At 39.3% G+C, this 26,540-nt stretch overlaps 1 protein-coding gene and 1 pseudogene across 1 annotated transcript in view; one reads left to right on the top strand and one right to left on the bottom strand.

Moving 5' to 3' along the window:
* Positions 1-26,540, top strand: part of PDE11A (phosphodiesterase 11A) — a 426,109-nt gene that overhangs the window by 127,567 nt on the left and 272,002 nt on the right. The window contains exons 3-4 of the mRNA XM_065929000.1: positions 14,274-14,363; positions 24,078-24,218. Of these exons, the coding sequence (XP_065785072.1) occupies positions 14,274-14,363; positions 24,078-24,218 (231 nt within the window). The remainder of the gene's footprint in view (positions 1-14,273; positions 14,364-24,077; positions 24,219-26,540) is intronic.
* LOC136162954 (disks large homolog 4 pseudogene) lies at positions 1,311-13,800 on the bottom strand (annotated as a pseudogene).

The following is a 26,540-nucleotide window of genomic DNA, read 5'->3' as shown; positions in this document are numbered from 1 at the left end:
TACTTGTGGGTTTTCCACCTGTTTACACTAGATAGTGATTTTTTTTTTTTTTTGAAACGTGACATTTATTTATTCTTTTTTCTCTTGCTACACTGCCTGAGATCTTTACAGCAGTGATTGGCAAGCAGGGTAATTTTGCAACCCCCTTGCCCCCAGGGGACATTTGGCAAAGTCTAAAGACATTTTTGGTTGTTCTGACTGGAGGGGAAGGGTACCACTGTCATCTGATGGAGGCCAGGGCCGCTGTTAAACATACTACCGTGCACAGAATAACACCCCCCACAACAAAGAATTGTCAAGGACAAAAATGTCAACAGTCCCAACACTGAGAAACCCTGTTCTAAAGCAGTGTGGACTAACAGGAGCAGGAAGAGGTTTCCTTGCCTAGTTCCTAACTTAATGGACACACAGATAGGATTTTATCATTACAGTGTGTTCACTGTTGATTTCTGGTAACACTTTTCGATCATGTTAAGGAAAACTCCTCTGTTCCTAGTATACTAAGTTTCCTCTCAGAATAGGATGTTGAATTTAATCAAATGCTTTTCCCACATCTGTCTAAAATGAACCTACTGTTCTTTCTACCTTTTTTTTGGCACGCCACATGGCAGGTGGGATCTTAACTCCCCAATGACCACTGATCAGGGATCGAACTCGTTCCCCCTGCAGTGGAAGCATGGAGTCTTAACTGCTGGACTGCCAAAGAAGTCCCTCCCTTAACTTTTTAAATACAATGACTCATACTTAGAGGTTTCATAATATGGAAACACCTTTAATTCCCTGAAATAAACCCAACTTTGTGACAATGTTACTCCCTTAATATACCACTGTGTTTGTTTTGCAACTATGTTATTAGAAAGTTTTACATCTCTGTTCAGAAGCAAAATTAACCTATACCTTCCTCTTTTTTTTGGCTGAACCATAGGGTTGCAGGATCTGAGTTCCCTGACCAGGGACTGAATCCAGGCCATAGCCACGAAAGCCCGGAATCCTAACCACTAGGTCACCAGGGAACTCCCTACTTTCTTACATTATCCTTGTGACTATTTTTCAAATGCCCTTATAAAATGAAATGTGAAACATTTTATCTTTCCCTATGCTCAGAAAAAGCATAAGAACTACCTATTCCTTGAGGATTTGATAAAATTAGCCATAAAACCATCTAGTGCCTTCTGGGGGAGGGACTATTGACAATCATTTCTAGTTCTTTCATGGTGACCAATCTTCCATCTATTCTCCAACCTAAGGAAGTGACAGAGGCTGTGGCCAGTTCATGGGAAGGACCTGAAGAGGCAGGGTCAATGGGGACGTCATAGGGTGACTGGTGGGGGGGCATGGGGAGCTCCAGGGTTTGGAGGGCTCTCACAGGCCGTGATGTCTGGGGGAGCGTAGCTGTCACTCAGGCAGGCATTGCTGGGCGTGGCCACCTTTAGGAAGACCACATCTACGTGTTCTTCAGGGCTGCCACGGCATCCTCATGCATGACGTCCTCCAGCCCCACGCTGTTGACCGCTAGGATCTTGTCTCCGATCTGTAACCTCCCGTCCTTGTGGGCAGCACCCGCTTCGATAATCTTGGTCACATAGATGCTGTTATCTCCGGGGATATGTTGGTTCCCGACACTTTCGGCGATGCTGAAGCCAAGACCGTTAGACCCCTTGATGAGCTTGATCTCCATAAGCTTCTCAGCCGGGGGCTTGCAGCGCATGACGTTGAAGCGGACAATAGAGCCTGCCTCTTCGAGGGCCTCCACCGCCGCTGAGTGGGTCACCTCCCGCACGTCCACTTCATTGACAGACAAGATGCTATCGTTGACCCTGAGACGGCCGTCCTGGGCTGCAGCCCCACCGGGAGTGATCTTGGTGATGAAGATGGAAGGGTCATCACCGATGTGGGGGTTATCAGTGCCACCTGCGATGCTGAAGCCCAGACCTGAGTTACCCCTTTCCAATGTGATCTCCTCGTATTCCATTTCCCCCTCTGTCCCGTTCACATATCCCGGGGCTTCTAGGGTATCTGTGTTGACAATCACAGGGGGAGAATTGGCCTGGCCTCTGTTTCTCCCCTTTAGGAACCTAAACTAGCTAGTGATTTATATGTTTTATTGATTTTCCTTTCAAGAATCTTTTCTAGGAAAATTTTATCAGTTTTGTTGATTGTTTTAAGTTTTTATTTTTATTAATTCCTTCTTTCTGTTTCTTTGTGTCTGTATTTTTGTTCTTTGGCTTACTTGTATGAAATTTAGCCCTGAAAATAAATTGTTGAATTATAACAAGAAACAGCACCTACAGGAAGCAGTGAAACCCTGTTGCTAACATACTGAACTTGGGTGGGGAGTGTGGATGGGATGGGGGAAGTGAGACATTTTGGTTTTGAAGATGGCATCCTAGCTTGTCAGCTAGACTGTTGTAAGATACAGAATGAGAGACCTTAGCTGAACTACCGATGAACCACACAGAAAGCTTCCCCCTTGCCTCTTTGGGTTGATATACCACTCTGGTAATAAACAATTAGCCCTTCACAAAATTCTCTTTGTTGTTAGGTCAAACTTTAAGCTCTCTTTGTGTTCAATGTTATCTGTTAAGAATGTCCTGAATTTACTAGGTACCAACTCTGTGTTTTAGTTGCATAGACACAACTCACAGATCTGATCAAGGCTCTTACATTTATAATATTCGTTTTAGGGTCCTATTACATTAATTAAATATTAATGCTCTAAGCATATTTTTCATAGCCTTCTCTGTTTCTTCTCCACTGGAGAATATTGCTGGAAATTAAAAAATAGTGTGGTTTATTATTCATGTCATTGGTGTTACATTTTGATGATAAATTATTTTTGGAAAATGAAAAAAAAAAAAAAGATAGATAAGTAGAAGAATCCCCTCTGGGTCTCATGCATTTCTCTGAATAGCAATTTTATATTTCCTCACTGTTTTTCCAGAGATTATTGCATATCTTCCATAAGCATCTATAAAATACTTAGCCATAGTCTTAAAAATTGGAGATACTTTCTGAAGAGCTTCTAATGAGATTTTTTAAAAAGTACTGTATATGGTATAAAAATGCTCACACAAAAGTAGTTTAAAAAAAGCATAGTTTTTAATATGTGTAGGCATTTATATAGTTTCTTATATTTTTTACTTATGACAACCGTGCACAAGGGGATGAACAGTCAGTGTATTTAAAATTCGTGACTTTTCTGGATGGGAAACCTGAGGTTGATTAGTTCTTGACACATTATAAGAGTGAGGGGCTCTTGGCTGCTGTTAAATAATCCAGAGATGGTGAGGGATGGCAGTGCTGGGCCAGAGAAGCTCAGTGGTATGGTGATAGAGGCTTCAAAAACTGCTGACTTGATGTGATGTGCATATGTCTATTTATGCACAACAATTGAAGAGGACTTCAAGGGTTTGGAACTGGGTGATTAAGTCATTAATGATTCTTTTGGCAGGTAGGGTCTTTTGGAGGAGGAAACTTTTTCTTCAGGAGGACAGGGGGATTGAAATGACAAGCTTGGTTTTGGAATGCTGAGTTTAAGGCATTAAACTCAGGTTGAAATGTCTTATAGGTAACTGGTGATGCAGAGCCAGAGCACAGAGAAAGGTCAGCACCAGAGTGCCAACTTTGAGTATCGTCCCAGAAGTTACCACTGAGACACACACAAGAGAAAGAGACTTTGGCACCTGTTTAGTTAATATGGTTGAATTCAGAGTTGAGTTCAGCCTAGGACCAGGAATGCTAAAATTAGACTGTAAGACAGAGGAAGCAAAGGTTTTCAGAACTCACATTGGTGACTTGGGATCAGAAACTCTGAAGCATAAATCTGAAAAACAACAGAGGAGGGCTGAGAAGAAAACGGGTGGGAAAATCGGAGAGTGAAGTCAGAGGCAAAATAAATTAACAACAGACCGAAGTTCAAGAGTGAGGCAGGAAAAGCAAGTGAGCAGGAGGAAGTTTCTCAGCCTTGTTCAATATCTGGCTGCACCAAGTTCATTGTCTTTTTTCACTAATTCTTGGTCAAAGGTTAATCCTTGTGTGGCCAACCCACTTTATTTTGTAGGATTTTTACATTGTCAGGATAAGTCAATTCTTAGAGGAAGATTGTAAAAAGAGAGAATTAGAAGGCCAAACACCGAATCCAGAATTACAACTTAAATGGGGAATCAGAAACACAGAAATAGAAATAGGAGTTTATAGTGCAGGGAAACCAAGATTTTAGTATCTTGCTGGTGATTGAGTGTTAAAGGCTTCAAAGAGGACTTAGAATAACTGATGGGTCTGTGATCTGGTGATTGGAAAGTTATAGACAAGCTTCCTGTAGACTGAAGATGTAAGCTGGGTGGTAGAATGTGAGGACTTGAAGACGAGCAGATGTAGGTCACATAGTGAAAATGGAAACAGCAATACCAGGTGAGAGGGAATACATTCCTCTTTGAAGGGAGAGGAGAGCAGCTGGACACAGGAGACAGAAATGATGATGATAGAGAGGAAGATTCTTCAGAAAAGACAGAATGTCTCCATAGACAAGCCATGTGTTTTTCCTTGGGCCTAGAAAAAAGGAGATTGTCTTGGGTGGACTTGAGATATTGAGATAAGATTGAGAGTGGAAGAGAAAATACATTCAAACTTTGTATTAAGCCTAAATTTATCTGGAATCAGAATACAAACAAAAAAAATCTGATCAAGCTTTATACAAAAATAACCTGTAATATAACTGTGAATAACAGTTAGAACTGGACATGGGACAACAGAATGGTTCCAAATAGGAAAAGGAGTACGTCAAGGCTGTATATTGTCACCCTGCTTATTTAACTTATATGCAGAGTACATCATGAGAAACACTGGGCTGGAGGAAGCACAAGCTGGAATCAAGATTGCCAGGAGAAATATCAATAACCTCAGATATGCAGATGATACCACCCTTATAGCAGAAAGTGAAGAAGAACTAAAGAGCCTCTTGATAAAAGTGAAAGAGGAGGAAAAGTGAAAAAGTGAAAAAGTTGGCTTAAAGCTCAACATTCAGAAATCTAAGATCATGGCATCTGGTCCCATCACTTCATGGGAAATAGATGGGGAAACAGTGTCAGACTTTATTTTTCTGGGCTCCAAAATCACTGCAGATGGTGATTGCAGTCATGAAATTAAAAGACACTTACTCCCTAGAAGGAAAGTTATGACCAACCTAGACAGCATATTAAAAAGCAGAGGCATTATTTTGTCAACAAAGGTCTGTCTAGTCAAGGCTATGGTTTTTCCAGTAGTCATCTCTGGATGTGAGAGTTGGACTAAAAAGAAAGCTGAGCACCAAAGAATTGACACTTTTGAACTCTGGTGTTGGAGAAGACTCTTGAGAGTCCCCTGGACTGCAAGGAGATCCAACCAGTCCATCCTAAAGGAGACCAGTCCTGGGTGTTCATTGGAAGGACTGATGTTGAAGCTGAAACTCCAATTCTTTGGCCACCTGATGCGAAGAGCTGACTCATTTGAAAAGACCCTGATGCTGGGAAAGATTGAAGGCAGGAGGAGAAGGGGACAACAGAGGATGAGATGGTTGGATGGCATCACCGAATCAATTGACATGGGTTTGGGTGGGCTCCGGGAGTTGGTGATTGACAGGGAGGCCTGGTGTGCTGCGGTTCATGGGGTCGCAAAGATTTAGACATAACTGAGTGACTAAACGGAACTGAACTGAAAACTGCTCTAAAAGTAAAGTCTATTAATTAAAACAATTTTTAAAAAGATTAAGTACTGATGCATGTTATAACATGAATGAAGCTTTTTAACAGAATACTACATGAAATCAGTCAGCGAGATACAAAAGGCCAAGTACTCATGATTCCATTTATATGAAATGTCCACTGCTTTAAGAAGCATGAGTTATTAAAAAATAAAAGGCACTAGATAAATGAGATGGTAAAAGAAAGGTGTCAACTAAAAAGACGCACAACATAAGAGCTGTAAGTTAAGTTTTCTTGGGGGTAAAATGAGGACTGCAGCCCAGAAGGCAGCAACTTAGATAGCTCTGAGAGACTGCTCCAAAGAGGCAATGGGGAAAGGTCAATATATAAGATTTTGGTGAAGGGGGAGTTCATTGCAATCGAGCATTTACGTGAGGAGTTAACTCTGTTAGCTCCTTTCTGTTAGTCACTGTGAAGGAATTTTAGTGCTTTACCAGATATGAAGAGATGCAAAGATTGGGATCATGAAATCAGTTCATGAAAATATATTTCTTTTTTTTTTTTTTTCTGAAAATATATTTCTAAAGATCCTTTCCACCAGTTTGGAACAGAGTGCCTCACCCTCCACCCTGAATCACCCTCAGGGGATGTTGAAGGTCAGCAGTTGCAGCAGCTCAGGGCTCAGTTTCCGCAGAGGCAGATGGCAAATGCCCTTGTTGTTGTTGTTCAGCCGCTGGCAAATGCTCTTCGCAAGTGCCAACTCACAATTGACTGGCAAGTGCCAATTTGTGGTTGACAAAGGATTGTGCTACTAATGTGAAGAAATCATATGAATATGTTTCAAACATAAAAAAATATGTATCTCTCTTCAGAAAATAACCTAAAAGGAATTTTTCTGTTCATACATTTATTGCAATACAATAGAATTTTTCTAGCATCAGCATGTTGAAACCATGACTAAATTACTGTGTAGTATAGCTTCCTGCCTTTATACCTTTCCTTGGTAAGTGAAAAGATCATAATGATGTTAATAGCTAAGACTCAAGAATGCCTGGATCAAACTGTAGCTCAAACTGATTTCTTGCAGGAGCTTTTGAGTTACAAAAATGAACAGAGATACTGGGAAGACTGAGATATGTAGGTCAACCTACTTACAAAAATAACCTTGATGGAGTTACATAGGTAGATATTACTGTAAAATTTCTTCACACAATGAGAGGGAGTTGGCCAAACTTACTGAGCCATATTATCTATTCATCTCAGACAAAGCAGTCATATCTTGTAGACCCATTGGACTGTATCGCATAGATGACAGTTGCTAATTATCAAGAAAGAGTCATGATTTTCAAAAATGAAAGATGGTTAATATTCTTAGAATATAAAGAGTTCCTATGAAGCAATAAAAATAGGTAAATGTCCAGTAAAAAGAAGATAAATAGGCCACAATAAAAAAGAGATAGCTAACAAATTATGAAAATTGTTCAATATCATTAATAATCTAATAAATAGAAATTAATGCAAAAATGAGTATTGATTTAATCAATCATATAATTTTAAAAGAATGATAATACCCAGTGTTCCATGAGTAGGGCATTACTGTTAGTGGGTATATAAATTGGTAGCACTTTTTTGAAGGCTGATTTGGCAATAACTAGTAACTTTTCTTTTAAATGCACACATACTGCAACCTTAAAATTTTAATTCTAGAAATCTGTCCAACAGAAGTATTATTCAGGTGCACAAAGATATATTTGTAAGAAAGTTCATGACAGTGTTATTTGTAATAGGGAAAAATTGGAAACAAGGTGAACATCTACTAAGAGGCACATCTACCCCCTAGAATATTTGGCAGAGATTAAAAAGAATTAAGCGGATATCTTTGGGACTGACATTAATGATTTCCAAGATTTATTGCCAAGTAATAAGAAGGTGTAGAACATAACTTACAGTCTGATCCCTCTTGTGTTTACCACCACTCCTAAAACTAAATATGTGCAAGCGGTTCATAAAAAGGGATCCAGAAAAATACACTGTAAATGCTAACCGGGTTTTCTCCTTGGGAGAGGAGAGGGTGGCAAGACAGGAAATGAAAGGGGATCTGTGGTTATTTTATTGCATGCACTGCTATACTGTTGGATTTTTTTTTGAACAAAAGCTAAAAATTTGTTTCTTGTTAGGAGTTATTTACAAGTGTACACATGTCAATGAATGAATACTAACACTAGTATTAATATTCTAAATCATTTAGAATATTGCCTGGTACAGAGGAAGTATTAATGCCATGTAAATGTGTGTTAAATTAAATACATTCAAATATTAGAGCTCTATTTTAAGAAAATAATCATGGGATGTGCAAAGATTTAATTGCAAGGCAACCCCTAATCTACTTTTTTCTCTATATATTTTCTTTTTCCAGACTAAACAATGGAATGTTTTGCATTAATAAAAATTGGTTATAATGAGTTATAGCTGGTTATAAAAAGTAAAGTAATGCAGAAAACAAAGTATTACATGTAGGATTTTTATTATTATATAATAGGCCTATTTGAGTTTATGTGAAGAGAGAGAGAAAAGAAAACTTGAATGTTGGTTTCCAAAATGTTAATAGTGGTTACCTCTGAGTGGTGGAAATATGAGTACTTTTATTTTCTGTTGAAATATTGTGACAATACAAATTATCTTAGAAAGGACATGGATTGCAAAATGGGATCTTTCAGGGTTTTCCCTTCGATGTCTGTGAGAGGGTGGAAATGTAGAACTGTCACAAGAGGATTATTTTTCCAAAGTCTGAAGGGTGGGGAATGGGGTCACATAGAGATAAGGGCTTCCCTGGCGGCTCAGATGGTAAAGAATCTGCCTGCAATGCGGAAGACCTGGGTTCCATCCCTCGATTGGGAAGATCTCCTGGAGGAGGGCATGGCAACCCACTCCAGTATTCTTGTCTGGAGAATCCCCATGGACAGAGAAGCCTGGTGGGCTATAGTCAAAGGAGTTGCAAAAAGTTGGACATGACTAAGCAACTAAGTCATGCACAACTCATCACAGAGAGGTAAGGCTATGGGTTAATGTGACTGGTACCTGCAAAATTCAGCAGGCCAGAGTCTCTAAAAAGTCCAAGAGATTAGATATTTGATACTGAACTGCAACTTGCCAGGAATTGAACTCAGCCTATCAAGGAAAAGCTTGGAATATCCATACTCTTTGGAATATTTTAGCCAATACTAGCTTCAAGGAAAGAGCTGAGAATAGTGGAAGGGTCCTCACTCCAATTCTTCTGGGGGCCCAGCTTTAATACCCAGGGCAGAGGCAGAATCTCTAACAGCCCCCTTCTGCTAAGAAGGGGAAGTGGAGGAATAGTGAACTTTTCCTTCCTTATTTGCTTGTTCTCTCTTATCTTTTATGACTAAAATTCTCCTTCTACCCATTCTCTTAGGGTCTTCATTCTTAAAGTGGGCAGTTTCCAAAAGTATGTAATTGGGTCATCTATTCCAGATGCCAGTATTTCATTTAAACAAATTTGTACTTTATGCCTCTGTGTATTTTTTGGAGACTTTTCTTCACAGAGGGAGGGCACAGCTCTAAGAGGAAAAGGCACGCTTCAGCCAAAAGTATATACTTTGGTGTGATCTGATAAGATAACATTTATTATTCTGATTCTTGAAATAAAAACCCAACCTATTTTAGTTACTGAATTTGCATAGAAAGATTACAGTGAACTAAACTATACCTCTGGAAGCAGGAATTCCTTCCAGAGTTTCCAGAGCTTCAAACTAATTTTTCACTATTTCAAGTATTCTATTTCTGAAAGATGTGGCAAGTGTTTCATTATGTGAAAACCCTGCGACTGGTTCCTATTTTGATGCTTTATTTTCCAAATTACTCTATTTGAAGAGTTTATTTAGCTTTTGAATTACAACTGTTAGAACACCCCCAGTTCCAAAGCAGCAGGGCTTGAATCAGCAAAGTGCCTTATAGTTAATGCCTCAAGGCAGATCTCAGGATCTGCACAGAAAAGCAAGGTGTGGGTCGGACCCCCTAATTTGGCTGACAGTGATGTGGCACCTCCAGCTGTGTTGCCTCCAGGAGTGGGGTTCATAAAGAGGATGGCCCCAGGCCTCTCACTGCAAGTATCCAGTGTAGACCCCCAGTGTTCTTTAATGATGTGTAATTGGACCAAACTAGACCATGGGGCTTGAATAGCCTTTCTCTGCAGTCAAAGTGCTCAGTACCTACTGTCTTTCTTTAGGACTTTGATGGACGGTCCCAGTGCTCAGATTTTATGTTTATTAGTGATACTTTTCATGAGTTTCCAGGGCTAAAGTGACTTTTTCACACTGTTTAATGATTTTCAGTTTAACTCCCTTTCTGAGTGGGATGTTGTAAAGATTAATTAGCCAGTGTTCATAAAGTGCTTTCAAGCTGAAAAGTGCTGCACAAGGGTGTACAGACTCATTAGCTTCTTAGTCATTAAGGCTTTTTAGACCTTTTGGCCTTCAGAAACTAGATGGTGAAGACCAAATTAGTATTTTTTTCTTGGAGGAGGGGGACTTCGGAGAAAGCAGGATAGAACAGTGTTTCTTTTTCTAAAAAAGACATGTTTTGCACTGGAACTGAAAATGGATATAAATTTTTTTTTCATTATCTCCTATTTCCATAATGCTTCAGTTGCTTCTTACTCCCTTCTTTCAAATTGTATTTGACTGTTTCTCCTGCGTATGTATTAAGAAATTCTATACTTGTTGCATAGGCATGGTGGTGGTGGTAGAGATGGTGGGGGACAGGGAGGCCTGGTGTTCTGCTGTCTATGGGGTCGCAAAGACTGAACATGACTGAACAACGGCAGCAGCAATGGAGCGGAGTCTGACCCCAGAAAGTGTTGAATTGTTGTGCCGGTGAATGGCACAGTATAGATCATTCCCTTTGTAAGTAAAGATCCCCTTTCAGTTTACAGTGTTTCATGAAGGTCTGGTATTGTCTCCATCCATAGTAATCTTTAGATATATAATATATAGGATTATATATATATGTCATTGTTGTTCAGTTGCTATATCATGTCTGACTTTTTGCAACCCCATGGACTGCAGGGCGGCAGGCTTCCCTCCCCTTCTCTGTCTCCCAGAGTTTGCTCAAATTCATGTCCATTGAGTTGGTGATGCTATCTAACCATCTATATTTACACATATGTATGAGTTCTATATAATTCAATTAAAAGCATTTTATTGAGGGTGGAAAAGTACAAAAAGACATAAAAAGATTATTTAAAAAAAAAGACAGAGATGAATTATTTACCAAGAATTAGATTGACAGTTGACTTTTCAACAGCATTAACTGCACGTGATAGGGGAATATCTTCTAAGTACTGAGAGAAAACAGCTGTCAACTTAGAATTGTGTACCCAAATAAATTAACTTTTAAGTTCATAAAATAAAAACACTTTAATACAAAACAAAGCATTTACCACCAATGCAGAAGAATGTTCTAAAGGATTGTCTTCACAAAGAAAGAAAATTATCCTAGAAGGGAAGAAGGAGGTACTGGAAGAAATGAACAGGGAAAAATTGGTAAACATGTGGACAAATCAAAATAAGCACTGCCTAATAACAATAACAAAATAATGTCCAATTTGTAGTAGCAAAGCCAGATAGAACTAGAAAAAAAGGTAACAGAAAAAAAAAAGTATATCAGGAAGTAGAATTGAGAGTTAAAGTATTCCAAAGTCCTTACCTTATTTATGAGGAGACTAAAGATGTTAAATTTAGATTTTATCAAGTATGTACATAAAATTTCTCTTAAATAAAGGAAGTGTAATGTAGTAAAGGGGAGAATCAATGGAATGAGCAAATAAAATCAGTAGCAACTGACTCAGTAAAAAAGAGAGTAAGGAAATTTAATACTGCCTTTAGTAATTGTGAATCTCTTGCCTTAACATTACATATACTAAATAACTATGTGTGGACTTCATACACACACAACACACACACACACACACACACACACACACACACACACACACACACACACACACACACACACACACCCTTACAGGGAAAATGAAAAAAAAATAGTGATATGTGAACAGGTGGTTCTGGCTTGGGATAAGATGTTTAATAACAGCATCATACAGATTACATAGGGCATGCATTACCAGAGAAGAACCTGAAATGTAGGGAACCAAAATCTTTTATAATAGACAGTGAACCCACCTGACCTCTGCCTCAGAGAGAGGCATTATCTTCGTTATACTGCATAGTAAGCATTTCTGCTCTTTGTTCTATTTTACAAGACTGTTAACTATATAAACACTCTGGAAAGATGAGCTGTTGCCTTTGTTTGCAAGATGTGCAGAAATGTGAGGAATATATGGAGAATATTTCCCAACAAATTTGATAAATTTGTGAAGCCTCAGTTTTCTCATCTGAAAAGTAGAATGAATAGTATAAGTATGTAGTTGTGAGGATCAAATGATATAGTGCATATAAAATGCTTAACATCATATCCAAGGACTTTGTCAATATAAGCTACTATTATAAATGATTATTTCTTGAATAAGATGTAAGTGTGTTTATTGAATTCTTTGTTTTCTCTAATAAATTGTGAATCACTATATTGTACACCTGAAGCATATAATACTCTATATCAACTCTATCTCAGTAAAAGCAATTGGGGTCTCAGCATTAGCTTCTACAGCCTTCTGAATTATTAAGACTTTTAGGGACACTCTGTCAGAGTTGAGGATGCCCAAGTAGCCAAAGCAAGATTTTAATAGGAAAGAAATGATAGGAATTGTGAAGTTCCCTTCGTCTTTAGACCACCTTCAGCCCTCTACAAAAGCACCTCCCACTCCAAGTAGTTTCATTCTGGGTATCCCAGTGTTGCCAAAATCCTGGGCTCTGTTCTCTGGTACCAAACTGAAGCACAGAGACAGAATTTTGGGTGAAGTAGAAAAGAGTAGCTTTCATTGCTTTGCCAGGCAAAAGAGGCCACAGTAGGCTAGCTCCCTCAAGACTTTGCCCTCCTTTGGGAAAAATAGGAAGGGGACTTATAGTTCAGGAGCGGGAGGGAGTGCTGCAGATAAGAAGGAGAGCAGATGCAAACTTGCATTCTTCTTTCCTGCTGGAAAGCCTTTACATGGTCAAAGTCAGGGTCAGGAGGTCTTGGGAGGGTTCCGGTTGTCCTTGAGGCTATCACATCTTGACTTTTTTTTTCTGGAATAAAGAATACTCACAAAAGAAGGGAGTGTTAGGGAGGGCTTCTTCAGAGAAGCAAACACCATGTGCATTGTAGAGCTCTGATTAGAAAGAAATTGTTTTCAAAATGTAATTAAGTAAGCAAGAGAAACATTTCTGAGAAAATGGCCGAGTGGGCTTAAAAGAATAAGGCCTAGCATTCTGGAGGCAACCTTAACCAATTTCTACTAACACCGCGAGTGTCTCACATCTGCTCCTGGGTGGATCCTGCCTTGCTGTTTTCATCCCGCACGCTCAGAGAGCTCTGCACTGCCCTCTTCTGGGCATGGAAGGAGCTGCTCGGTTTTGCCTCTGCTCTGTACCTCTTGACATGGCATCATAGGGGTGCGTGTGTATGTCTGTGTGTGTGTGTGTGTGTGATAGAGATTGACTGTCATATAAAACATGCCCACATGCCCTTTTGCCTCTACTTCAGAGAAGTCCCAAGGCACTGTCTCTTGTCACAATCCCCTACATTGTAAAGAGTTTAGGGAAATAATTATTTTGGCTTTTACTTGAAACATTTCCTCTCACTAGAATCAGAGATTCTGCAGATGAATTTGAGTGAGAGTGCCAGGAAGTACTGGAAATCAGGAGACCTAGACCCCCTGTAATAAGAAACTTTTTGTTTCTTATTGTTTGTTTCTTTTTGTTTCTTAAGACAGGCCTGTCTTATCAGGCCCGTCGCATGTGGCTGTTTCTCCCCATAAGAAGGAAGTGTCTCACCTAAAGGATCCCCAGCCTCTCCTCAAACCAGCTTCTGTAGCACCAGCCCACTGATCTGCATTCATGTCTAGTTACGTCAACAGAACGGTGGGTTCAATTTGAACCCTTCTGTGTGAGGGTTCTGTGAACCCTCCTAGGCCCTCTGGCCCCTCGGTTCCTACCGGGCCCATCCTAACAGTCATACTCAAGTCTGAAGCTGGCAGGGTCCTAGGGTCAAGCTGACATCCTGCTACTGATACATATGTACAAAGAAGTTGGCTTATATCCTGCCTACTTCCAAGTGTGAGTATGTGCATTGCCTTAAATTTTAAACATATCAGACTTCCTCCATTTACTCATGTTTCATTGATCAAGGAAGGCATACAGAGATGCCTTATATACACAGTTCCTGAATCATAGCCATCACAGTCTGTTTCTCACTTTATGTCTTCACAGATGTTACTGTCCCTAGTTAAAACCCGAGACTACAGCATAGTTAACTCTGAAGAATATTCTTTCTGAAGTTAAGATATTAGCATCAACAACACTATATTCTGCCTCTGTGGTTGAAAAAAATGTATTAAAATCAGGCATGTGAAGGAAATGTGGAATCTGGCTCCATATTTTTATGGTTTAATGTTCTTAACATTCTCTTTGCCCCCAGGTCATGCAGATGTATCTTCCATTTTGTGGAATTGCCATATCTAATGCTCAGCTCTTTGCTGCCTCAAGGAAAGAATATGAAAGAAGCAGGGTGAGTAGAAAGAAGCATTGCTGACAATCCTCAGAGCTCTTTGTCTTTCAAGTGTCTGTGAGTCATTATGTCTTTTAAAAACAGTAGATGATCTTTGAATAGTACAGAAACATTTTTTTTAATCTGAATAATCCTTCAAGTCTGTGGTTGATGATCCCCTTTAAGCAATAAACCCAAATGGAAGTGGATATAAATCCTCTGTTGTTGTGCAGGGGAAATAGCTTCTTTTAAAAAGGAAATTAATTTTCACATCTATACTACAAGGCAATAGATATATTCTAGCTTACTTACAGTTTTTGAAACAATAACACAATTAGTGATCTTTTTACAATTTAGTTCCTTTAAGAAGCAAAGTATGTTATAGCTGATTTCACCCCAACTCACAATTTATGTCTGTGAATTGAAAGTTTTCCTGGAAGAGGATGATAATGTTGCAAACACCAGCTTATAGGATTATAAAGAAACACAGATACAGGGATTACTGTCATATACCTTCACCAGTTGTAGGGCTGAATAGTAAAAAACAAAACAAAAACAAAGACTGGTACTCAAAAAATTGCTAAACAATCAAGTAGAAGTTAAATATATTAGACTCACTCTATTTTTAAATATAGGGACATTGCTGTTACATTTTAGAAATATATTTAACAAGAAGATGTTCAGAAAGGTTAGAAACCCTCAGTTGATTGGTAATCAAATTGATTAAAAGTTTCATTTGCTAAGCATTATGATTTATGAATATTTCACAGGAAACAATTAACAACTACAGCCATCTTCTATAGCACAGCATATAACCCCTTTTCTCTGATTGGATCCTGTTTTCATCTTTAGCCCCATGTCTTACCATTCTCCTCCTTTCATTGGGCACTCCAGCAGTATAGGCCCCAATTTCCAGAAAACAGTCTGTTTCACTTTCTCATTCTCTTAGTAATATTTCTCCCTCTGCTTTCAGTGCCTCATGTCCACCTTTTTCTCCCACTGCTTTTGACTTGCATTTCTCTGAAGACCCAGCTTAGTGTTCCACTTAATCTTTCCTTCTTTGCTTATTATTTTGTCTTATATTTACTGCCATTGTTTTATTGTGGACACTTATCACACTGTATAGTATTTATCAATGGCCCTCCTCTCCAACTACATTTTGAATTCCTTAAGGAACACTTCATGCATTATGAATTGTTGCATCCTCATGTATTCATTTATTCACTCCACAAATATTTATTTTGTGGTCTTCTTCAGACACTGTCCATCAAAGTCCCTGCCTTCATAGAACTTATCATTTAGATGAAACAATAGATAACAGACAAACAAGCAAATAAAAAATAATATAGTATCAGGTAGTGGTAGTTCAGTTCAGTTCAATCGCTCAGTCGTGTCTGACTCTTTGCGACCCCATGAATCACAGCACGCCAGGCCTCCCTATCCATCACCAACTCCCAGATTTTACTCAAACTCATGCTCATTGAGTCGGTGACACCATCCAGCCATCTCATCCTCTGTCGTCCCCTTCTTCTCCTGCCTCCAATCCCTCCCAGCATCAGGGTCTTTTCCAGTGAGTCAACTCTTTGCATGAGGTGGCCAAAGTATTGGAGTTTCAGCTTTAGTATCAGTCCATTCAATGAACACCCTGGACTTATCTCCTATAGGATGAACTGGTTGGATCTCCTTGCAGTCCAAGGGACTCTCAAGAGTCTTCTCCAACACCACAGTTCAAAAGCATCAGCCCTCAGCTTTCTTCACAATCCAACTCTCACATCCATACATGACCACTGGAAAAACCATAGCCTTGACCAGACAGACCTTTGTTGGCAAAGTAATGTCTCTGCTTTTTAATATGCTATCTAGGTGATCATAAGCGTCTTTTAATTTCATGGCTGCAGTCACCATCTACAGTGATTTTGGAGCCCCCAAAAATAAAGTCTGACACTGTTTCCACTGTTTCCCCATCTATTTCCCAAGAAGTGATGGGACCAGATGCAATGATCTTAGTTTTCTGGATGTTAGGCTTTAAGCCAACTTTTTCACTGCCCTCTTTCACTTTCATCAAGAGGCTTTTCAGTTCCCTTTCACTCTCTGCCATAAGGGTGGTGTCATCTGCATATCTGAGGTTATTGATATTTCTCCCAGCAATCTTGATTCCAGCTTGTGCTTCTTCCAGCCCAGCATTTCTCATGATGTACTCTGCATAGAAGTTAAATAAGCATGGTGACAATATACAGCCTTGACATACTCCTTTTCCTATTTGGAACCAGTCTGTTGCTCCATGTCCAGTTCTAACTGTTGCTTCGTGACCTGCATACAGGTTTCTTAAGAGGCAGGTCAGGTGGTCTGGTATTCCCATCTCTTTCAGAATTTTCCACAGTTTATTGTGATCCACACAGTCAAAGGCTTTGGCATAGTCAATAAAGCAGAAATAGATGTTTTTCTGGAACTCTCTTGCTTTTTCGATGATCCAGCAAATATTGGCAATTTGATCTCTGATTCCTCTGACTTTTCTAAAACCAGCTTGAACATCTGGAAGTTCTCGGTTCACGTATTGCTGAAGCCTGGCTTGGAGAATTTTGAGCATTACTTTACTAGCATGTGAGATGAGTGCAATTGTGCGGTAGTTTGAGCATTCTTTGGCATTGGCTTTCTTAGGGATTGGAATGAAAACTGACCCTTTCCAGTCCTGTGGCCACTGCTGAGTTTTCCAAATTTGCTGGCAAATTGAGTGCAACACTTTCACAGCATCATCTTTCAGGATTTGAAATAGCTCAACTGGAATTCCATCACCTCCACTAGCTTTGTTCGTAGTGATGCTTTCTAAGGCCCACTTGACTTCACATTCCAGGATGTCTGGCTCTAGGTGAGTGATCACACCATTGTGATTATCTGCCTCGTGAAGATCTTTTTTGTATAGTTCTTCTGTTTATTCTTGCCACCTCTTCTTAGCATCTTCTGCTTCTGTTAGGTCCATACCATTTCTGTCCTTTATCAAAGCCATCTTTGCCTGAAATGTTCCCTTGGTATCTCTAATTTTCCTGAAGAGATCTCTAGTCTTTCTCATTCTGTCGTTTTCCTCTATTTCTTTGCATTGATTGCTAAGGAAGGCTTTCTTATCTCTCCTGGCTATTCTTTGGAACTCTGCATTCAAATGGGAATATCTTTCCTTTTCTCCTTTGCTTTTCACTTCTATTCTTTTCACAGCTATTTGTAAGGCCTCCTCAGACAACCATTTTGCCTTTTTGCATTTCTTTTCCATGTGGATGTTCTTGATCCCTGTCTCCTGTACAATGTCACGAACCTCCGTCCATAGTTCATCAGGCACTCTGTCTATCAGATCTAGTTCCTTAAATCTATTTCTCACTTCCACTGTATAGTCATAAGGGATTTGATTTAGGTCATACCTGAATGGTCTGGTGGTTTTCCCTGCTTTCTTCAGTTTAAGTCTGAATTTGGCAATAAGGAGTTCATGATCTGAGCCACAGTCAGATCCTGGTCTTGTTTTTGCTGACTGTATAGAACTTCTCCATCTTTGGCTGAAAAGGATATAATCAATCTGATTTCAGTGTTGACCATCTGTGATGTCCATGTGTAGAGTCTTCTCTTGTGTTGTTGGAAGAGGGTGTTTGCTATGACCAGTGCGTTCTCTTGGTAGAACTCTATTAGCCTTTGCCCTGCTTCATTCTGTGCTCCAATGCCAAATTTACCTATTACTCCTACTTTTGACTTGACTTCTTACTTTTGCATTCCAGTCTTGACTTCCTACTTTTGCATTCCAGTCTGCTATAATGAAAAGGACATATTTTTTGGGTGTTAGTTCTAAAAGGTCTTGTAGGTCTTCATAGAACCGTTCAACTTCAGCTTCTTCAGTGTTACGGTTGGGGCATAGGCTTGGATTACCGTGATATTGAATGGTTTGCCTTGGAAACGAACAGAGATCATTCTGTCGTTTTTGAGACTGCATCCAAGTAGTGCATTTCAGACTCTCTTGTTGACTATGATGGCTATTCCATTTCTTCTAAGGGATTCCTGCCCACAGCAGTAGATATAATGGTCATCTGAGTTAAATTCACCCATTCCATTCCATTTTAGTTCACTGATTCCTAGAATGTTGATATTCACTCTTGCCATCTCCTGTTTGACCACTTCCAATGTGCCTTGATTCATGGACCCAACATTCCAGGTTCCTATGCGATATTGCTCTTTACAGCATCAGACCTTGCTTCTATCACCAGTCCCATCCACAACTGGGTATTGCTTTTGCTTTGGCTCCATCCCTTCATTCTTTCTGGAGTTATTTCTCCACTGATCTCCAGTAGCATATTGGGCACCTACTGACCTGGGGAGTTCCTCTTTCAGTGTCCTATCATTTTGCCTTCTCATGCTGTTCATGGGGTAAGTGCTGTAAAAAAAAGAACAAAGTGAGATAATGGAATACAGACTGGTTGCTGAAGGGTAGTTTAGGATGATGTTTATTTCAGAAGGTGATCAAGAAGGTCTCTATGAAGACGTCATATCTGAGCAGAGACCTAAATGAAATGAAGGAGCAAAGCCACACAAAGATCTAGGAAGAAGATTCCAAGCAGTGGAAATATCAAGTACAAAGGCCAAGGGGTAGGAGAAGCTTTGGTCCATGTGTCTAAAGAGCAGATAGGAAGACCTCAGATAGCCAAAACAATTCTAAGGAAGAAGAACAAAGCTGGGGGCACCACACTTCTTGATTTAAAACTATTCTTCAAATCTATAGTAATCAAAGTAGTATTGTACTGGCATTAAAAACAGACATACAGACCAATGGAATAGAATTAAGAGCCAAGAAATAAACCCGTACATACAGAGTCAACATCTGTTTGACTAGGGAGCCAAGAATACTCAATGGGGAAAAAGTAGTTTTTTTTCAATAAATGGTTTTCGGAAACTGGATATTCACATGCAAAAGAATGAGATTAGATTAAACCTCTATCTTATATCACTCACAAAAATCAACTTGAAATAGATTAAAAGCTTAAACTTGAGACCTCAAACTGTAAAACTCCTAGAAGAATATATGGGTGAAAGCTCCAGTGATTTTTTGGGGGGTCTGATATAAAAGCTCAAGCAACAAAAGCAAAAATAAACAACCGAGACTACCTCAAACAAAAAAATTTCTTCACAACAAAAGAAACAATCAAAAAATGAAGAAGTAAACTATGGAATGGGAGAAAATATTTGCAAATCATCTGTATTGAAAAGGGGTTAATCTCCAAAATATATAAGGAACTCACACAACCCAATAGCAGAAAAAAAAAACAAAACCAAAAAGTCAAACAAACAAAAAAACCCCCAAATCATCTAATTAAAAAATAGAGAATGAAAAGACATTTTTCCAAAGAAGACATACAAATGGCCAATAAACACATGAAAAGATGCTCAGTATCATTAGGGAAATGCAAATTAAAACTATAATGAGATATCACCTCCTACCTCTTAGAATGGCTGTTATCAAAACAATATGAGAAAACAAGTGTTGGTAAGGATGTGGAGAAAAGGGAACTCTTTGTACACTGTTGATGGGAATATAAATTGGTGCAGCTACTATGGAAAACAATATGGAGGTTCCTCAAAAAATTAAAAATAGAACTACCATATTATCCAGCAGTTTCACTTCTGAGTATATATCAAAAAGAAATTAAATTTCTAGCTCAAAAAGATATCTGCACTCCCATGTTCATTGCAATATTATTTACAATAGTCAAGATACAGAAACAACCTAACTGTGCATTAATAGCTGAATGAATAAAGAAATTATGATACACACATACACACACACAATGGAGCATTATTTAGCCATAAGGCAGAAGAAAACCCTGTCATTTGTGACAACATGGATGAAACTTGAGGGCACTGTGTTAAGTGAAATTAGTTCAGTTTAGTTCAGTTCAGTCACTCAGTCATGTCTGACTCGTGACCCCGTGAACTGCAGCACGCCAGGCCTCCCTGTCCTTCACCAACTACCAGAGTCCACCCAAACTCATGTCAATTGATTCAGTGATGCCATCCAACCATCTCATCCTGTCATCCCCTTCTCCTCCCACCTTCAATATTTCCCAGCATCAGGGTCTTTTCAAATGAGTCAGCTCTTCGCATCAGGTGGCCAAAGTGTTGGAGTTTCAGCTTCAACATCAGTCCTTCCAATGAACACCCAGAACTGATCTCATTTAGGATGGACTGGTTGGATCTCCTTGCAGTCCAAGGGACTCTCAAGAGTTTTCTCCAACACCACAGTTCAAAAGCGTCAATTCTTCGGCTCTCAGCTTTCTTTATAGTCCAACTCTCACATCCATACATGACTACTGGAAAAACCATAACCTTGACTAGATGGACCTTTGTTGACAAAGTGGTGTCTCTGTTTTTTAATATGCTGTCTAGGTTGGTCCTAACTTTCCTTCCAAGGAGTAAGCATCTTTTAATTTCATGGCTGCAATCACCATCTGCAGTGATTTTGGAGCCCCCCAAAACAAAGTCAGCCACTGTTTCCACTGTTTCTCCATCTATATGCCATGAAGTGATGGGACCAGATGACATGATCTTAGTTTTCTGAATGTTAAGCTTTAAGCCAACTTTTTCACTGCCCTCTTTCACTTTCATCAAGAGGCTTTTTAGTTCCTCTTCACTTTCTGCCATAAGGGTGGTATCATCTGCATATCTGAGGTTATTGATATTTCTCCCAGCAATCTTGATTCCAGCTTGTGCTTCTTCCAGCCCAGCATTTCTCATGATGTACTCTGCATAGAAGTTAAATAAGCATGGTGACAATATACAGCCTTGACATACTCCTTTTCCTATTTGGAACCAGTCTGTTGTTCCATGTCCAGTTCTAACTGTTGCTTCTTGACCTGCATACAGGTTTCTTAAGAGGCAGGTCAGGTGGTCTGGTATTCCCATGTCTTTCAGAATTTTCCACAGTTTATTGTGATCCACACAGTCAAAGGCTTTGGCATAGTCAATAAAGCAGAAATAGATGTTTTTCTGGAACCCTCTTGCTTTTTTGATGATCCAGTCTGTATTATTTTACATATATATTGAATCTATGAAAGCAGAACTCAAAGAAGCAGAGTGTAGTATGGTGGTTTCCAGGAGCTGGAGTATCCAGGAAAAGGAGAGTTGTTGGTCACAGTATACAGACTTCTAGTTATAAGATGAGTAAGTTCTGGAGATCTAGTGTTCAGTGTGATGAGTATAGTTAATGATACTGCGTTATGCACTTGAATATTACTGAGAAAATAAATCTTAATGTTCTTACCACACAAAAAAATGTAATTATGTAAGGTGATGGATGTGTTAACTAACCTTAGTGTAGTAATCATTTTGAAATATATAGGTGTATTAAATCATCATGTTGTACACCTTAAACTCACACAAAGTTTTATGTCAGTTATATCTCAATAAAGTTGGTGGTGGGGAGAAGTAATGTAACTGGACAGTGAGAAGTGAGAGATTCTCCAAAAAATTTAGCAGTGAAATATATAAGGCCTGCTGATATGGGAAATGAATGAAAATGACTTTAGGCTTGTACAGGTGGCAAGTGAGCAGTTGGATATGGGAGTTAGAGTTTTGGAGAGATGAGAAGACTCGAGATTAATGTTTGGGAACCATCAGCATATAGATGGTATTTAAAACTAGGGTACAGATGGGAAAAATATATGGATAAGAGAAGGGAAAGGTCCAAGGATGAGTCCAGAAGCAAAAGAAGGTCTGAAGAAGAAGGAGCTGGGGACCTCCAAGTGACATTGAGAAACAGGGGGTGTTCAATTGTGTGCAAAGCTTCCACGTCGGTTGCATTGCATGTCATCCTAGATTTTCTTCTTTTTTTTTCTCCTATTTTGAAGCCAGTCTGCATTGTTATTTGTGAAACTTTTATCACTTGTTAGTAAAGCAGCAATTTTTAATTAGAAACAATAAAATTACTATAATGCGATTTGTCAGTACGAAACTCAAGGCACAATTAGTTTTTCCTCCGAGATAAATGTTCCTGTATATGGGTCCCAGAGGCCCCATCCATGCAGTCACACCAAATTGAAAAGTTAAATAATTGTTCAGTTAATATGATCCATCTGAAGAACTAGTCTGGATGATTAAGGAAATAATGTCTCCTCCCTTAATAACAGGGGATTTTGTTGGTAATTATGCAGACAGTTGCCTTATTTTTAATATTATATTTTCACATGAAATTACCACACATTGACCTCTTACAGCGATTTGCTGTCCAAATGCCAAATGGACAGAACACACTTAAAACTTTTTTCAACTCATAGTGTTTCTCTTTGCTTTGGAATCATAGAGCAATGCATAGCCCTTAGCCACAGTCATAAGCTCTCCTTAGAGAAAACACTGTCCGAGATTTTGGATCCACTTTGAGATACTCAGGGAAGTAGACTCATTTCATGGATCCCTTAACTCATTCAAATATTTTTCTACCTGAATAGACTCTGAGAAGAAATTCTCACGTTTCAAATGGTTTCAGGACAAATCAAATTCATTACCAAAGTTGAAAATTAGTCAACACCACCTATTAGAATAGATGTGAATTTGAAAACCCATGAAATCCTTTTGTGACAGGTCAGACTGGAGACATTACATTAAATTCTATTGAAAAAGCATCCTCTGGCCAATTCACTGGCTGTGTAATTTTCTGATTGTGCTTTGATAGAGGCAAAATATCTACTACCTGTAAATGGCTCACTGTTCTTCAATCTCTGATGTATCCATGTAATTAAAAATTCTAAAGAAATATTATTTCAATGTATAAATTGTAAGCTAGCTTAGCTGGATAAAATGACATGTTATCACAATTTCATTTTTAAATGAGTATATAGTTTTCAAGTTAGAATTTAAGTTTTTTCTTTAATTCTTATGCTTTTTATTTTATTATTTTAATAAATTTTTAATGATGTTTTCTTTTTGAGATGTATAATGGCGTTTCAATGTTCTCCTGGACAAATTTCTTGTGTAGAGGGATTAATAGGGGTTATATATATATATATATATATATATATATATTTGAAGGTTTTGAAACTTAACTAGTATCCACTACTATAATTCTAATAGTTCTGTGAGAGATATATATTAGTGAAAATAAGTCTTGAGTTTGACCATGAAGCTATTTCTTCCAGATGGTGAGGAAGAGATGCTTTGTAATTTTCTGAAATAGTTGTATCTTGGAGAGAATCAAGTATTTGGTATTCATAAAATGTTGATTTTTAAACCCAGTCATGTTTTTTAAAACATTTAAAAATCAATTTTTAAACATTGCACAAAAACTACTGTAGGAGCAGAAAAGCCTGCCGGTAATGATTATATGAGATCATGTAGTCATTAACTGTATGGAATATAGTCATATAGATATTTGAAGAATTTATGTGGGATTATATGGACTGGTGGACTACTGTCCATGGGATCATAAAGAGTTGGACATGACTGAGTGACTGAGCAACTCAGCGCACGCGCACACACACACACACACACACACACACACACACACGGACTGGCGCTATTCTCAAGTTGTATTTTATAATTCAAGACTGTGTTATGAAATGAAACAATGGAAATATGTCAAAACAACCATAAACACTTTAAAATTTAGCCACACAAAAATATTTATATTTTTATTGCAAAGACTAAACGGAATTTTTGAGAGACAAATTTTAATTCAGTCCCTTAGCCACCTAAATACATCCATTTTCTCTTTCCTAGGCTTTGCTAGAGGTGGTTAATGACCTCTTTGAAGAACAGACGGACCTGGAGAAAATTGTCAAGAAAATAATGCATCGGGCCCAAACACTGTTGAAATGTGAACGCTGTTCTGTTTTACTCCTGGAGGACATCGAATCACCAGTAAGTCATATTTTATCTGTCATGTGTGTTAAGGAAGTCATTTTAGTTTAGTTGTAACTAAGTTTGTGAAATCACGACTTGAACCATTCTTTTGTGACTCTTCTAACATGAGGTGACTTTTTATAAAAGTAAGGTTTTTATTTATTTATTTTATTTCCTGTATGTGTTTTTTCAGTCTTGATCTGCTGTCATCTGAGAAACTCTGACGACCTTGAGGTCTAGTGGAGCTCTGTGTACACAGATGAGGCAGCTAAGGGATAGAAAAGTGAAAGTGAAAGTCGCTTAGTACTGTCAGACTCTTTGGGACCCCATGGACTCTACAGTCCATGGAATTCTCCAGGCCAGAATACTGGAGTGGGTAGCCTTTCCCTTCTCCAGGGTATCTTCCCAACCCAGGGATGGAACCCAGATCTCCTGCATTGCAGGCGGATTCTTTACCAGCTGAGCCACCAGCGAAGCCCAAGGGATGGAAGGGGTTGCCCGAACTCACTCAGTGGAAGAGAAGCGAAGCTGGGCTGCCAGCCTCCCACTGAACCCACGCAGCAAGGGAAGGCCGTCAGCAGGCGTGAACATGGGTTGCAGCCCACACAACACCCCACAGCCCTCTTCTGGGGTGGGGGTCGGGGAGTGGGCAAGCAGTGCTCTTTGCGCTCGCGCTCACTGGAGTCGCCCCAGCCTCGGTGGGGCGGCACTCTCCAGCAGAGGTTTGTTCTGCTGCTTCCCACCTTCCCACCTTCTTCTACTGCTGCTTCGGGCCTGTGGACACTAGCTCGGCGCGCGCCGGTCAGGAGGCGGAGGCTCCTTCCCCCTCACCAGGGGCTACTTACTCTCCCTTCAGGGGCAAGCAGTCCTTGTCCTGGGCCTCGGGCCTGCCTTATCTTGGCTTTCAGGGTCTTTTACGTCCTCTGGCTCTTTGTGAGAAGTCTGCTGGGTACATACACAGCAATATTGAAAATAATGACCATCATCCATCCAACTTCTTGAAAGCTAAATGTCTACACCCTCAGCAGCAGTTTAATATCTTTGCTGTGAACTCTCTTCAAAGACCGGGAATTGTCTAGCAATTAAGTGCCGTTTTAATACCCCAGAGAATGATGTTTTACTGTAGTTACTTAGAAAGGTTATTGTCTTTGCCTTTAGGTTTGATTTCTTCAGAAAAAAGAACCTTGGGTAAATTTTGGAGATTTAATAATAAATATTGTAAAACTTAAAATATTTTGTTTTTAAAAAAATTTCATTGATACATAGTTGATTTACAATGTTGTGTTAGTTTCAGGTGTTCAGCAAAGTGATTCAGTTACATATATCCTTTTTGGAATTCTTTTCCATTATAGGTTATTACAAGGTATTATTGAGTGTAGTTCCCCGTGCTATACTGTAGGACCTTGTTGGTTATCTATTTATCATTAAGCTTTCAAAAATCTATATACATTTAAAATGCTTAGGAGTATTTCCCCATATCTTAGCGGTTCAGTTCAGTTCAGTTGCTCAGTTTTGTCTGATTCTTTGCAACCCCGTGGACTGAAGCACGCCAGGTCTCCCTTTCCATCACCAACTCCCAGAGTCTACCCAAACTCATGACCATTGTGTCGGTGATGCCATCCAACCATCTCATCCTCTGTTGTCCCCTTCTCCTGCCTTCAATCTTTCCCAGCACCAGGGTCTTTTCAAATGAGTCAACTCTTTGCATCAGGTGGCCAAAGGATTGGAGTTTCAGCTTCAACATCAGTCCTTCCAATGAACACTCAGGACTAATCTCCTTTAGGATGGACTGGTTGGATCTCCTTGCAGTCCAAGGGACTCTCAAGAGTCATCTCCAACACTATAGTTCAAAAGCATCAATTCTTCTTTGCTCAGCTTTCCTTATAGTTCAACTCTAGAGTTTGGTGTTATTTCTATTCAGCAAATGTGGTTTAAACAAACAATAGCCTTGCAATTATCCTGTGGTTGTGTAAAAATCAGTAGATCCTGGGTTTCTCAGATGGCACTAGTGGTAAAGAACCTGTCTGCCAATGCAGGAGATATAAGAGACACAGATTTGAACCCTGAGTCAGGAAGATGCCTTGAGGAGGATATAGCAACCCACTCCAGTATTCTTGCCTGGAGAATCCCATGGACAGAGGAGCCTGGCGAGCTACAGTCCATAGGGTCTCAAAGAGTCAGACACGACTGAAGCAACTTAGCGCACACAGCGCAGTAGATCCTTGGGAGAACACACACACACACACATAGTCCGTATGTGTGAAGTGCTTCTGGATGCTTCATGAAGCATTTTGGCTCATCTAATACTTACTGCATCCTTATGAGGTAAGTAGTGTTATC

Source organism: Muntiacus reevesi, chromosome 3, assembly GCF_963930625.1.
Source record: "Muntiacus reevesi chromosome 3, mMunRee1.1, whole genome shotgun sequence".
Taxonomy (NCBI): Eukaryota; Metazoa; Chordata; class Mammalia; order Artiodactyla; family Cervidae; genus Muntiacus; species Muntiacus reevesi.
Note: the sequence above shows the minus strand (reverse complement) of the source record. Positions and strands in the feature narration are given on the sequence as shown.